This window comes from Heteronotia binoei, chromosome 1 (assembly GCF_032191835.1).
Source record: "Heteronotia binoei isolate CCM8104 ecotype False Entrance Well chromosome 1, APGP_CSIRO_Hbin_v1, whole genome shotgun sequence".
In the NCBI taxonomy this organism is placed as follows: Eukaryota; Metazoa; Chordata; class Lepidosauria; order Squamata; family Gekkonidae; genus Heteronotia; species Heteronotia binoei.
In genome coordinates, this window is record NC_083223.1 from 58,452,343 (window position 1) to 58,467,080 (window position 14,738).

At 40.3% G+C, this 14,738-nt stretch overlaps 1 protein-coding gene across 1 annotated transcript in view; it reads right to left on the reverse strand.

The window, feature by feature from the left end:
* The window catches only part of CSMD1 (CUB and Sushi multiple domains 1), a 1,753,937-nt gene that overhangs the window by 186,774 nt on the left and 1,552,425 nt on the right, over positions 1 to 14,738 (reverse strand). Inside the window, exons 34-37 of the mRNA XM_060234944.1 lie at positions 9,943 to 10,146; positions 8,517 to 8,641; positions 2,077 to 2,173; positions 538 to 642 (exon numbers count right to left, since the gene is read on the reverse strand). Coding sequence (XP_060090927.1) covers positions 538 to 642; positions 2,077 to 2,173; positions 8,517 to 8,641; positions 9,943 to 10,146 — 531 coding nt within the window. The remainder of the gene's footprint in view (positions 1 to 537; positions 643 to 2,076; positions 2,174 to 8,516; positions 8,642 to 9,942; positions 10,147 to 14,738) is intronic.

Sequence of the window (14,738 nt, forward strand, 5' to 3'; positions counted from 1 at the left end):
GAGCAAAAAACCTGGATATATCTGAAAACACTTTTATCTTACCAGTTTATAAAAAGGTAGCTTACAAAGAACCATACAGCACTAAAACAACCTGATAAAAAACTGAACAAAATATAATGAAACTTGAAAGTAAAACACCCATTGAAAATTGTAGAGTTTATCATACTATCCTATCTGACTGGACTGGATTTGCCCAAATGATGGTACCCAATGAGTTGCCTAGTACACCCCACCCTTTAAAATACTAAACCAGTTAATGTGGATGTTGTATTAGCCATTTAAACTTGTTAAACTCAACATGATTCTTCATTGGGGGAGGTGCTCAGGAGAATAAATTACAACAGTAATTGGAAGCATCCAGGAGAATTCCTGAAAAACTAAATAACTTTTAACGTAATGGCTAAAGACCATAACCCTTTCTGGGGATGCATTCCATAAATAAGGAGCCACAACTTAAAAAAGACCTATCCACCAGTCCCCACATGTATTGCATGCTAATAATAGGCATTCTGTTTTTAAAAACCCACAGAAACTTACTTTTGTATTCCAGGTGAAAACCAGCAGCTGCCACACTAATATCAGAATGAAAGTGCAGATAAAGTTGATTGGAAGTGCTATTCAATAATGCTGGCACTGTGGTACCTGTCCCCACCAGGAAAGATCTAGTTTACTATAAGGAAATCTTTGCAGCATAGTCACTTTAAAAGAAGGAAAATTTAAATTGTTGCCCAAATAAAACCTTTTCTGTATTACAACAATAATCACGCAAACATCTAGCATATAGCGATAATGACATAATCTAGAACTGCAGCCTTTATATTAACACTATTTAAAGATAATGCACAAGACAGGAGAGATATACAGCCTGCTCCTTTGTATATTTCTCCATAGCAACTGCTTCCATAAAGTGGCTTTGAGGCAGAGCCCTTTCTTGCTGCACTTTCAGGGTAAAGAGGCCACATACCTGCAAAGAGGAGGTATTGTGCCTTTCCCCCCCAACACATGAGGCACTGGTTATGTGCATTTTAAAAAGTGCCATCTGGATTATTATACTCAATACACCAGTAGGAGGGGAAAAAACCCATGCAATCCAGTTGAAGAAATCTCTGCAAAGCTGTAACATGTTATCTCCCCACGATGGCAGAGAAAAGGGCCAAGGGAAGAATGCTCCCTCTACCCCTTATCATGTGATCATTTGGAAATGGAACTTGAGGCTCCACTGTGCAGAGGGAGGGGCACTCGCTGGAGATTCTATAAGCTTATAGAAAACCTCTCCGCAGCAGGCCCATGTGGGACTGCACAGAAGAAATGAAGATGAATGAATGTTCATCATGTTGTGTGATCATGATACCACATTTGGTAGTCCCATTGAATGTCATCAAATGAGATCACAATCACAAAAAAAATCAAAGAAAAGAGTCCTTAGAAAACATGCTATATAACATGTCCTACCTCCACGGCATTGAAGGAAGGACTGAGGTAAGGAACACTTCTGCTTCTCAGACATGCATCAGTTCAGGTGGGAAAATCCAGCATGAGCCAAGATAGGGGAGTGCTTTATCATTGTAGCAAGCACTCAAGGTCCATCAGTGGTTACTAGTCATGGTGACTGGAAGGAGCTTCCACATGCAGAGGCAGCAAGCCTCTACATACCAGTGCTGGGAGGCAGCATCAAGAGAGGGCCTGGGCCTCTACACCCTGTTTATTGTCCTTCAGGGCTGCTAGTTGGTCACCTTGTGACAGTATGATGGGCTAAATGGATCACTGGTCTGATCTAGCAGGCTGTACTTTATGTTCTTATGCCAAACTTTGCACGGATATACTTTGTCTGAATTCTTGCCACATGACCTGTCCTCAAGACAGACCCCCCCAAAAAGCATTGCTTGCTATTGACCTGTGTCTGAAGTCAGGTGAACCACAACAATAATATTTAGCATCATACAGCACTTCATTCAAAGCTTTTCATATGTATTGCTAAACATGGCTGAAAAGAGAAAGTTTACATGACCTAAAAAATGCTGAAACTTGGATCAGACTATGTTATGCTCTGTCCACTAGAGAGAATTGTGTACATACCTGAAAAACTCCCAAGCCTTGGTGCTGTCATGTCACCGCCATCATAGATTTCAAGAGAGTCCCAGTTATGTTCAGTGCCAAAGCTTATTACCTGAATCTGTGAAAACAATGTCATTGTGTGTTCATTAAACAGAATAGTCATATATGTTTCCAAATCTGTCAAGAGACTGAGTCTCCTAGGTGGGTTAATCCTTGTCTCTAAGTCATGTAAAGGCTCAAGCCCTTATTCATTTAAAAGTTTCACCTGTGTATAAGTCCTTTGGGAACTGACTTTTAGGTACTTAGATATCAGAGCAGCTGGGTCTGTCATCAATCACATACAGCTGGTTATAGTCAAGCATTTCATCAGATAGTTTGACCATTCTTGATCTAGGTGGAGCATCTAGATCAATTACCCATCTGGATTTGCTGGCCTATTAAGACCAAATGCAGAGGCCAGAATGTACGGAGCCAGAGTTTAGCTCAGTAGAGTTTCCAGTTGCCAGCTTGAGGGTAGTAGGGCTGAAGATATTGTAGGGCAAGTGAATCTTTGTTTGTCACTGACTTCCACAAGCTGTGTGAATTATTCTGCTGGGAAATGCTTACTGAGTTCCTGGGGGAAGCATTAAAGGTTACAACTGGCTGTAGGAGTATGTGGTAAGCATAGATAGTTAGGTTTTTTGTTTTGTTAGCTTTGCTAATAGTGTGTACCTTTTTCCTTTTCTATGATTTATCCATGTTCTGTTCTATTATTTATAAATTTTACTTATTTTTTGAACTTCAAACCTAGCCTGGTCCAAGTATGTATAATTAGCTTGTTTTTATTCTTTCTGTTTCACCACACTAAAGAGAAAGTCCCCTCCCTAAATTCTTGTAGGATATTCCCTTGAAAAATCCCACAACCTTGATTAAAATATTTTTCTCTTTGACTTCCACCAACCCCTAGATATCGTGATAAAGTCAGTGACAGGAAAGACAAAAAGAACGACCTTGACAACAAATGTAGCAATGGACTATACATATCCTAGCTTCACAGTACTGTTTACATTTTAATTTTTGGAAGCGCTTAAGAAAAGGCACCATCTGGGAATGGAAAACTTTCTGTTCCATAGTGTCAAAAAGAAGGAAAGAACTCAAGCCTACTTAGCTTGATGCTTGATTTATAAAAATGGCAAGTAAGTTTCTTTGACCTGAACTATAAGATCAGTAGACTCACAATGCAATCCTATGCATGCTTTCTCCAATCTGTTGAAATCTGTTGATAGGATTACATTGTTATATGGTGTATTTGTTACTGTACTATACCACTTCAGAGTGCAGATGGGGAATAAAATATTTTAATGTTTTCCAGTACACACACACACATAGACCAATTCTGCATTAGCCTTTGTCCTGGTCTCATTCTCGGATCTTGAATTTTTGCAGGGCAGGAGGCAAGCAGGGAACATGCAGCCCCACCCCAGAGATCCAATGCAGAATCTGGGAAAAAGAGCCACCATGCAGAGCCCTGCACAGAAGAGAGGCAAGTGCTAAGTGCAGAATTTGTGAAATCTTTTTGCACATCTAAAACTAGAAGATTAAGTTTGAATCTTTGTCTTTATGTATTATTTTTGTATCCACATAAATATTTTTTAAATATTTTTTAAATATTTTTTTCCACCTAAAACAATTAAATCCAGGAACAAGGTTAGTATGTGACACTAGAGAACATGCAGCTTAAGTTAAGTGTGGAGGTTCATACAATGTATGATTAGCAAAAAGAAAGGAATTTCAAGAACTAATGGGGGGGTTGTGTGTGAAAAAGATGCTGGCCCAAACAACACTTTTTGACAATATAGTCAAAGAGTCCATAAAGATCTATTTGAATGGCAGAAAAGCATCAGTCAAAGCCTCAGATTGTGCCTATATCTACATACAGAGTTCTAGTGCACTCTGTGAGCTCTCCATTGGAAGCTGGCCTAAGCCTCCCATTCTGATGAATGGATTTTCTCCACAGAAAGAAACAGGACAGTCTTTAGCCCTTTCTGCATACACACCGTCTGATTTTCATGGAAGTAAAGTCGGTTAGAGTTTACTTTGAATGCTGAGTCTGCACTCTGCATCGTTCTCTCTCCCTCGGATTTCTGTTGAGAATTGCGGTGTACATATTCTGCATACCAATGAGAAAACCTGGGTAGTGTTGTGGGGTTGGTCTTTCCTGATTGGTTAGTTTTGCAATGAGCTTGTCTTTTGAAATAGGAGATTCTTTTGTCTGAATTTATTGTGGGGTTGCCACTAGTGTTCTCCCCCCCCCTTTTTATTAGTAGTCAAGAGTTTAATATTCATCCTGGATGGCTGGAGAGCAAAAAAAAAAAAAAATCACAGGCAGGCATTGAAATTAAAAGTTTATTGAGATGAGATGCTGACCACTTCGCCAGAGAGACAGAAAGGAGGCTGATGGGGGAGGAGGAGACATCAATGCTTTGCAGCCTGAGTCCCCCCCCCCATTGTTATTTGGAAATGAGATGACAGAAGGGGAAGACCAGATGTTGAGATGGACCAGATTTTTTTTTTTTTTTTTGGCAACAGGCTGCTGCCACCCTAGATAGGCTTCCCAATCCCCCCGCTTTTCCGGGAGGCTCCTGGGTTCCCAGCTTCATCCCCCGGTCTCCAGAAATCAGGAAGCGGGGGGGGGTGGGGGGGTGGAGGGGGGGGAGAACATACCTGAAGCGTTCATGTTGGTGTAGAGCTCCTGAGTCCTGAGCAGTTTGTAAAATTTCTGCCCCTTTAAGGCTGGGCAGGAAGGAGGAAACAGGAAGGGCTTCGGAGAACGGCCCCGCCCTTTCTTTGCTTTCGTTTTCAGAGCAGGCAGAGGGAAGAAGACCAAGTGCGGTAAGTGTTTGTTTGTGTGTGTGAGAGAGGGAGGGGGCAGGGAGGGGGGAATTCCCTGGTATGGAGGCCCTCCCCCTTCCTTTAGAAAGCGTGGGGGGGGAGGGAAATGTCTACTAGGCACTCTATTATTCCCTATGGAGAACAATTCCCATAGGGAATAATAGGGAATTGATCCGTGGGTATTGAGGGCTCTGGGGGGGCTATTTTTTGAGGTAGAGGCACCAAATTTTTAGTATAGCATCTAGTGCCTCTCCCCAAAATACCCCCCAAGTTTCAAAACGATTGGACCAGAGGGTCCAATTCTATGAGCCCCAAAAGATGGTGCCCCTATCCTTAATTATTTCCTATGGAAGAAAGGCATTTAAAAAGGTGAGCTGTCCCTTTAAATGTGATGGCCAGAACTCCCTTGGAGTTCAATTATGCTTGTCACATCCTTGTTCCTGGCTCCACCCCCAAGGTCTCCTGGCTCCACCCCCAAAGTCTCCTGGCTCCGCCCCCAAAGTCCCCAGATTTTTCTTTAATTGGACTTGGCAACCCTAACCCTAGAGCAGGTTCTACAGCATTACCCTCATGTTTGAAATGTTTGTTGTCAGAGTCAATTTAAAAGAAACCCGTTTTTTCCCAAAACAACAACAACAAAATTGCCCAAAAGGGGAATCAAACCACCAACTTTGCTATTCCTGCAAACAAGTAACTGGTTGTTCCTGCAAACAAGTCAGACAAAGGCAATTACTTCCCTAATCTCCTATTTCAAAAGACATGCCTATTGCAAAACCAACCAATAAGGAGAGATCAGCTGGCCTGCGAGGGGACAGGGGAGGAAAAGATAGAGGAAATGTGTCTACTTTTAAGGCTTGGAAGCGAACTAAAAGGAGGAGAGGGAAATACTCCTATAAAAAAACCACTCTTGGAAACTATGGAGATACAGCAGAGGGACAGTGGAGTGACAGCAGAATGCCTAAAAAAGGATTGGAAGGAATTTAAAAAATCCAATAAGAGAGAGGTGAGTGCGCAAGTGAATGTAGAAACATTTTTTTTAAGTGACAGAGGTGCAAGGAGAGAGCCATAGTAAACACAAATGCAGAAAAGGCCTTTGTGTTCAGAGACATTTCACACCAGTATAAAATTGATGGATTGGGTTAAATGTGTATTCACCAAGCTTACTTTTTTAAAAAGAAAATAAAACTTTAATGAAAATAAACAGTACAGTTTTGATATCAGAGGGTAATCAATGTTTCCCACACACACAAGGAACAAAAGGTTAGATTTTGATGTTGATGAATTAGTTATAAAACATGTTGTGCCAAAAATGTCACTGAAGGCCTCTCTTTATAGCAAATGTGTCTCCATGTGGTGAACATTAGGGTGAATGTGAATAATGCAATGGGCATGCTGGAAATATATCTATTGAAGAGAGTGCAAAATAGTATTGATTGATCTTGGACAAGTTGCTGTCACTCTTATCTATCAGATTTGTGGTTGTTGTAAATGAAAGAATTATAAAAGCATTATAAAATGCCGGGGTGGGGTGGGGGGTTGGATATGTTCCCAAATCCCATGCAGAAAATAAAATCTTCCAGATGTTTTGGTCTTCTGGTAACAGCAGATGACAAGAAGAACAAAACTAAATTGAATTGATAGTGACTGCAGTGTTACTGAGTCAAAAATGACTTTTTAACGCTGTTTTCACTTTCATATTGTTGAAAAGCACCTCCAATTTTGAAAGGAAAGTGTTGGATTTACTTGCATAGGCTGCCTGGAAAGCTATGAGAGATCTTTATCCAATACAGCACTTTTTCACCTTATCCTCCCTCTGAAGCTCAAAATATGGCGCTTTGAATATGCAGTGGGAAGGGGGAAGCAAGAAAGATGGAAATGCTACTGAACTGCTGTCTGACAGTCAGCTCAACTTGGTGAGGAGACTTCCCCAACCGAAGTCAGACAAACTCAGGATCTGTACAGCTCTGTCTCTCCTCTCATTGCTATCTAGGACATGGAAGAAAATCTGAGAACTATACTCTGTTTTCATGTAGTTTCTTTCATTGTTCAACTAAAGGTTCTCTTCTCATGGTATCTTCACATTTGGACAAGAAAAATGACACCCAGCTCTTATGCAGTATTTGTTTTAAAATGTGTGTTCTTATAATCCATTTCTCTGAAAATCATTTACTATTAACTTATTGTGATGTGTATTTCAAACCAATATTTAGTTGAGTAGAATCATCTAGTGGATCAAATTGTACATAAATTACTTTGGCATAATTTTCAATTTTATGTGTTATCAGGGGGGCTAAAAATGTTAAACATGGCATGACTGAGGAAATCTTTTTAAAGAACTGACATTTTGAGATATATTTTCTATCAAATCCCTTATTTATATTTATTTTACCATCCTTATCTCATATGCAAAAGACAAACACCTTGACAGTGTAAAGGAAACTAGTTTTAGTTTCTCTTGATTTTTTAAACAGCGCAATGTATATACCAGCTCCAAGTGAGCATATAACTTCTAGATCAGTCTTTTTAATTCTGGCACTTAAAAAATGTGAAAGTAGATAAGAAAAAAGAAGAAGATAAGAAGATTATATTGGATTTATATCACGCCCTCAACTCCGAAGAGTCTCAGAACGGCTCACAATCTCCTTTACCTTTCTCCCCCACAAGACACCCTGTGAGGTGAGTGGGGCTGGAGAGGGCTCTCACAGCAGATGCCCTTTCAAGGACAACTCCTACGAGAGCTATGGCTGACCCAAGGCCATGCTAGCAGGTGCAAGTAGAGGAGTGGGGAATCAAACCCGGGTCTCCCAGATAAGAGTCCACACACTTAACCACTACACCAAACTGGCTTTCGTTCTGTAAGTACTCTGTTCACATCACGATCATTTAAATTCCTGTGGTCTTAGGTTTCCTGAACACACTGAGATGCACTGGATGATTGTCTTTAACTGCAGGTAGATGAAAATATTGCTTTACTTAACTATGCTTAAATAAATGCTCTCCTTAAACAAAATCAGTTCTGATTCTTAAGTGGATTGCAAGATTTATTGTAGCATAAGCTTTCATAGGATAAAGGCTGCCATCCTAACAATACCCCCCTAGGAGTTAACATATTGGGATTTGCTTCTGAATGAACCTGTTTAGGATTTCCCAGAGTCTACTTTGTCAGCTGTATGAAATGAATTCCTAAACACACACACACACACACACAACAGAGGGGAAAAATCTGCGTCACAGAACAGATTGATATGTTTTTCCCACTAATACTTAATTCCACATTGGAATCTGATCAACTGAAGTACATTATCTATTTTGTGAACTATTCTGATCTGCAGGGAAAGTGTTCTGAAAAGCTTCTAATAAATAAAAGCTGTAATAGGCTGGGCTAGATGGGCTTTAGTTGCTGCAAAACAAGAGGATGTGTTCTTTGTCTCAAAGATCCAATGAAGCTCTGCCAATTTATCCACTAGAATCACAAAAACATAAACAGGTTTGCTATTTTCTGAAAATTTAAGAAAGTAATAAAAAAAGAAAATAATTAGCCATCTATAGTGTAGTAGTTAATATTCCACAGCTGGCAAATGTGGACTTGCCTGAATACCTGATCCCTCAGTCACTGTGATTTTCCACACACAATTCAAGCTGTTACCATAAGGTTCTGGGAAGCCTGGAGACAATATAGTCCCTCTCCGTTCAGTGAAATTCCGACTGCATGGCACTGAAAGAAAATTCCATTAGAGGTAACAACAAAGCCAAAAGCATGCTCATTGAACAGAAATACTACAAAAGAAAAACAGAATCTCACTTCTAACTTTTGAAGAAATCATGTAAATAAAAATATGTCAATATATACATCAAACTAATTTTTCTTCTTTTGGCAATGGCAATAGTGGCCAAACTACCCAACTTATCTGCCAGGCCAATATCCTATGGAATTGTGATAGGGGAAAACCACCCACAGATGAGCTTTAATATTTTTGATAGTGGACCAAGGAATCTGGGGAGTAGTGTAGGCAGACAGACACAGAAAAAAGGTCTGTAGGGCTGAGGAGAGATAGGGAATGAGCCACTGTGACACTATGTCACAGCTTTGTAGAGGTAAGAGTTACAGTCTTCTACGCACACTGAATCAGTAGAATTAGAAGAATGTATTTCTGCTTAGGAGTGGCATGTCTATTCATGTAAAACAACCATATTCCTCATTACTTATCTTCAAATTAGATAAGTGAAGCAGTAAGAGGACTGGTTCTTTCTAGCTTTCATAAAGGAAGTTCATGTTTAGTGTGACTCAGTTCAAAACTAGTTGTATCCCTCTTGGGAAATATAACTTTTTTGTTATCATAACAATATAGCAGCTGTGTATACATGCATAAAATTAATATTTCAATTATAATTCAAATTCTTGAAGTCTTATTTTCTTCTCCCCAAAGGTACACAATTCTTATCAATATTACAAATAATTGCAATACATATGTCCAGGAAAAAAGTTAAAAAAAACCCAAACCACTTAATATGTACAAAAAGGGTCCAAAGGGATAACCACAATTTCACCAGAGGAACTCAGAAAAAATGTAGCTGGTTCAGCTAAAACAGGGACAGTCACTTTAGGTCATGTTATAGTGGAACACTTTTTCAAAGAGCAATTTTCAAATTATAAATTATAAATCTGCTATAACAAGTGATTCAGGAAGCACTCAATTAATTAATATAAGGGGGATTTCCTGAGGTTGATGTTAGGCTCTGTATTATACTTATGATTTTAGAGGCTGTCACACTGACAATAAATATTCAGCAAAACAGGCACCAACCTTGTTAATCTAATAGGTCATTATGTGAAATACTATATTGCCTACCAACCAACTGGTACTCAATTAGTTTTGAAATGACAAATTGCTGCTTTAAATTGGACATGGCCAGTATTAATCAATGGGAAATAAATATAAATACTAAATACTACTCAGTGAAAAAGTGGTGTTCTTGAATGCTGGTTAAGAAACAGATAAATATTATAAGCCTCACCCACACAACTTGGCACTGTGTCATTCCACTGGGCTAAAGCATTGGGAACAGATTGGCAGCGAATAGCTTTTGAGCCTTGCAGAAGATAGCCCGGACTACATTCAAAGCGGACCACAGAACCTGCTGAGAATTCAGAGCCAATCCTCCTTCCATATCTGGGCTCTGGGACAGAGCTGCACTGTGTATCGCTTGTGCGTGGAACAGCTATACAAATGGGTGAAAAAAGAAGTGCGGTATGAGAAATGACAACCCCACACCACAGGGAATTTACTTTTAAATAGCATCTGCTCTGCTCCGTATTCCTTTGCATTACTTAAAGTTAATTAGTTGGCTAAAAGCATCCTACCAATCAGGACTAAACTCACATCACTTGCTCCAAAACAGTCATTTCATAATCCATCAATCCACATTTCAAATAACTGGTTTGACAATTGGAAATTATGCAAACAAATATGACAGACTGAGACCACAAGCAACATTCCCCTTGCACCAATGCAGCCTGACTGACTTGGTTAGGCCCATTTTGGAGTTAATCATTATTGATTGTCACTCTAATACATCACTAGAGGAGTAGCCATGTTAGTGTGTAGCCAAGTTAGCATTTTGTAGAAGCCCAGTGGCACTTTAAAAGCTAACAGAATTTATTCTACTAGATGCATGGAGAGCACATCCATAGAAGACATATTTATGCCTAAAGACATAAGAAACAGAAAGCTGTGAATGGAAGAGTGTTATAAAGAGAGGCCAGTCAGTTAGAAACAGTAATAAATCAGAGAGCTCAAGTCTGTTCAGAGTGGTTGAGGACAACTACAAATTGTAGCATAGGATAAAGATAAAATCTAATCAGCAAACATTATTTTTGTCTAACTCTGTCCATTAGTCTACAGTTGGGATTGGTTTTTACACACTGTGAATGGACTCAATTATCTTAAGTCAGTTATTGTCCCTGTTTCTGGTGGGTAGCTGTGTTGGTCTTCATGAAGAGCAAGATTTGAATCCAGTAGCACCTTAATGACCAGCAAGATTTCCAGGGTATAAGTTCCCAAGACTCCAAGCTCTCTTCATCAGATACAAGTAGGAAAGGAGACTTTATATCCCAGTCAGAAGGTGGAGAGAAATGTTACAAATAATGGATTCAGAATGTAATAAAGAGAAATTTTTAGGGGCAGAAAATTAGCATCTGTAGTGAGAGAAGAATCCTATATACCTATTCAGCCCAAGGAGGTCCATTGTTCTGAATTTCTGAATGAATTCAAGTTCAGCAATCTCACACAGTAATCTCCCTTGAAGGTTCTTTGAGGACTGGAGCAGAGCAAGAGCCCAGTAGCAGCTTAAAGACTAACAACATTTGTGGTGGGGTATGAGCTTCTGTGAGTCACTGCTGATTTCTTCAGACGCAGCTAGAATGTGCATCCATCTGTCCTATATTTTGGAGACTGGAGTAATTTCAGATGCTGAATGACATTAGCAGGCAAATGACAATAGCAGGTGAATGACAATAGCAGGCATGATTGGATTACCCCTCTGGATCACTGCCCTCCTGCATATCACAACTGGACTCTTGATCTTTTCTACTGATACAGATGGACCAACATAGCTACCCCTCTTATTTGAGGAATGCCACTCCTAGGTCAGCCATGGAATGTCCTGGAAGATAAAATGTTCTCCTACTGGTTTGGGGTTGTTGTGATTTATAACATCAGATTTATATCCATTGAACATTGTTGACACTTGATGGCATATATAACATTGCAGAATGAACAAGTGAATGAACCTGAGATGGTATGGCAGGTGCTGTTAGGTCCAATGATTGCATTGCTAGAGTTAATATGGGGATGGACTTCACATCCTGCAGGCCCTGGTCCTAAAGTCTGTGTTCATGCTAGGAAGTGCATTATTGTGAGCGAGTTGTTGTTCAAGGTTAGGGGGTTGTCTGTGGCAAGAAAAGGTTGCCACAGGCAGCCCCCTTACCCAAATACATGATGGAAGCGTAAAATTACCTTATACTAGACACCTACCAAATGCCAATGATATCTACACTGAGTGAATGGCAGAGGGTCTCAGTCAGGAATGCCTTCTCAGAACACTGCTTTGATTTTTTTTAGACTGTGGCTCTGACACTGACAGCATCAGGGACTGCATCAAACACTGTCTCTGCCAGTACTGAAGCTGAGGGTGTCGGTGCCAAGGGCACAGATGGGCTTCTCAGTTTTTTCTTAGGAAGCAATTGTTTTTCTACGTGGGAGTCTGGGACACCCAAAGATTTTCCCCACAAGGCTGCTTTAAGCCTGGCCACCCTTCCTTTTCAGGTGTTTGGTGTCAGACAGCAGCAGGCAAGGCTTAAAGATGCATTGTGCCCTTTGCTGAAGCAAAGGAGACAAGACTAATGCAGTTCCCTAGGGCCTGTAAAACCGAGATGTTCTGCTAGGGGTACAGTTGAGACAATGGTAGCTTTTAGACTGGTCCCCGTCTCCTTTCTGGCCACTGACTCTGTCTTACTATCAGTTGTAAAACCTACCAACACGCATGATGCACAAACCTTCCCTTGAGAACTGGAAATTGTGCCTGATGTGCCATCTGTTTGATTATTAACTGTACTAGGATGGATTTTAATTGATATTGTATTTATTATTTTAACCATTCTTGTTATCCATCCTGAGCCCTACTGTGTAGGGGAGGGAAGGTTAGAAATCAGATAGATAGATAGATAGATAGATAGATAGATAGATAGATAGATAGATAGATAGATAGATAGATAGATAGATAGAGACTAACATTCATCATTCTGAGCTATTTTGACTCTGTACTCTTCACATTTTCAAAATAACTCTATCATACCCCAACTCAACACCCGAAGCAAAGATAAAGGCCCTGAATGAATGCAGATTGAAAAAGTGTGTGTGGCAAGAAAAGAATTGTGGGAAGAGTGGTCTCCCTACCTCCATCACTTGACCTTTTGAGTGGGAAAAACTACACTCAACATGGAGGGGAGAAGGAACACTCTCAGTGTAATGTCTGCTGGATATCCAGGAGAGTAATTAAACAGGAACTGAAGATAGGCAAAACACATACTTTATTGTAGAATCCAACAGCCAGAAAGAATAAAAGACACGCAGACCAAGGATACTAATAAAATACTAGAGTTAACAAGCTGCAGGTGCATTAATTCGAGAGAAGGAACACTTAAAGAAACATTACATCACACTCAGGCTCTGGAAAGTTATTCTGAAGTTAAGTTCTTCCTGTGGCTAGCCTGCAATTGCAGTTTCCCATATGGGACTTCACAGAAGCCACAATGATAGACCCCAATTATGCTGCCATGGATGTTAACAATGCCACGTTTAAAGCATCTAAGCAACATAAATATTTTAAATAAGCAAAGAATAAAAACAAATCAGAAACCTCTAAGTGAATAAAGTACATAGCTCTCAGAAGCAAAACCATGGGAGACAAAGTATTTGGACTGCTTATGAAGGGGGACCCCTGAATAATTAATGAATACCCCTATAATAATGAATGAAAGCATGCTTCTGCCTTCAAAACGAGGCTGTCTGATGCAATGTTTGTTAGAAGCACAGACAGCCTTCAGTGGGTGTGTGTTCACAGATGTGTATTAGGATAAGACAAAGGGGCCTCATTGAGAAGCTTCTTCCTGGAGCTGATAAAGGAAGGCGACAGGAGGAATGGAAAAGTACTACAAGGAGTTGCAAGGGGGTGGGAATGCTGTATCAGATAAACTTGTGAGCCTGCCTGCTAAGCTTGCTTTGTGCTTAAAAAGATGGTCTGCAGATCGGGGGGGAGGTTCAGTATTTCGGAGCTATGCTGCTCAACTGGACCCTGCTTTTGGTACCAGAAGTAAAAAACCTCGCTTCATACCAGTAATGTGTGTGGTTCAGTTATTTTCCTGCTACACTTATTACAATAGAGTTTTAGTGACAATCCCCCAACTCTGCAATGCATATTTCTGTACTATACAGGAACCTTGTTTGTCAGTTTCATTATAAAGACTAAACCAGACTAAAAATATACTATGTGGAAAATAGAAGATAGTGAGGTGTACTGGATGTCCAACGTATTATACAATTAGATAAGAGGGAAGAAACACTATGCATTATTTCTTCACTCACAGCCTTCTGCCCACATGTAGTGCTGTCACAAGCAGAGGACTAGGGAGGGTCTCTACAGATTCCTACCACTCTGGTACAGGTCTCTCTGGGAGGGCCCAGAACACCCACACAACCCCTCTGTCTTCATTCTTAGTAAATACCTTCCTTCATGGCCAAAGAGCTGTGAGGACCTTCAAGTTTACTTTAAGTTTATTGCATCCTTCAAGTTTATTTAAGTGCTCAAGAACAAATAAGTGGATTTTAATTATTAGTGCAACAGAGAAAAAGGGGAAAATAGTAAAGGTGGTTCAAAGAAAATAAAAGTTCTAACATAACTAACTACATGCTTCCTCTTTCTGCTTCCAACTCACTCACCCTTCTTTGGATGAGGGAACTTTCCTGCTGCAGCCTCTCTCCACCTCAGCCTTTCCAGAGAGAATACCCCTCCTTCTCTAGCTAGGCCTCTTATCCTTTCCTCCCAGGTTCCATGCCCTATTCTCCATTGGGCAAGTTTTCCCTCCAAAACCGCTGCCCACCCAATCAGAGGGATAGCAGGGATCCTGGGAGATATAGGCACACTAACAACTCCAAGGTAGGCTTCTCCAGGATCCTGTAGCCCATACAAGGCCTAGGATTGTGACAAGTGCACATTTCCTTCTCTCAGCAGCACTATGAGTTTACTATGTTCCC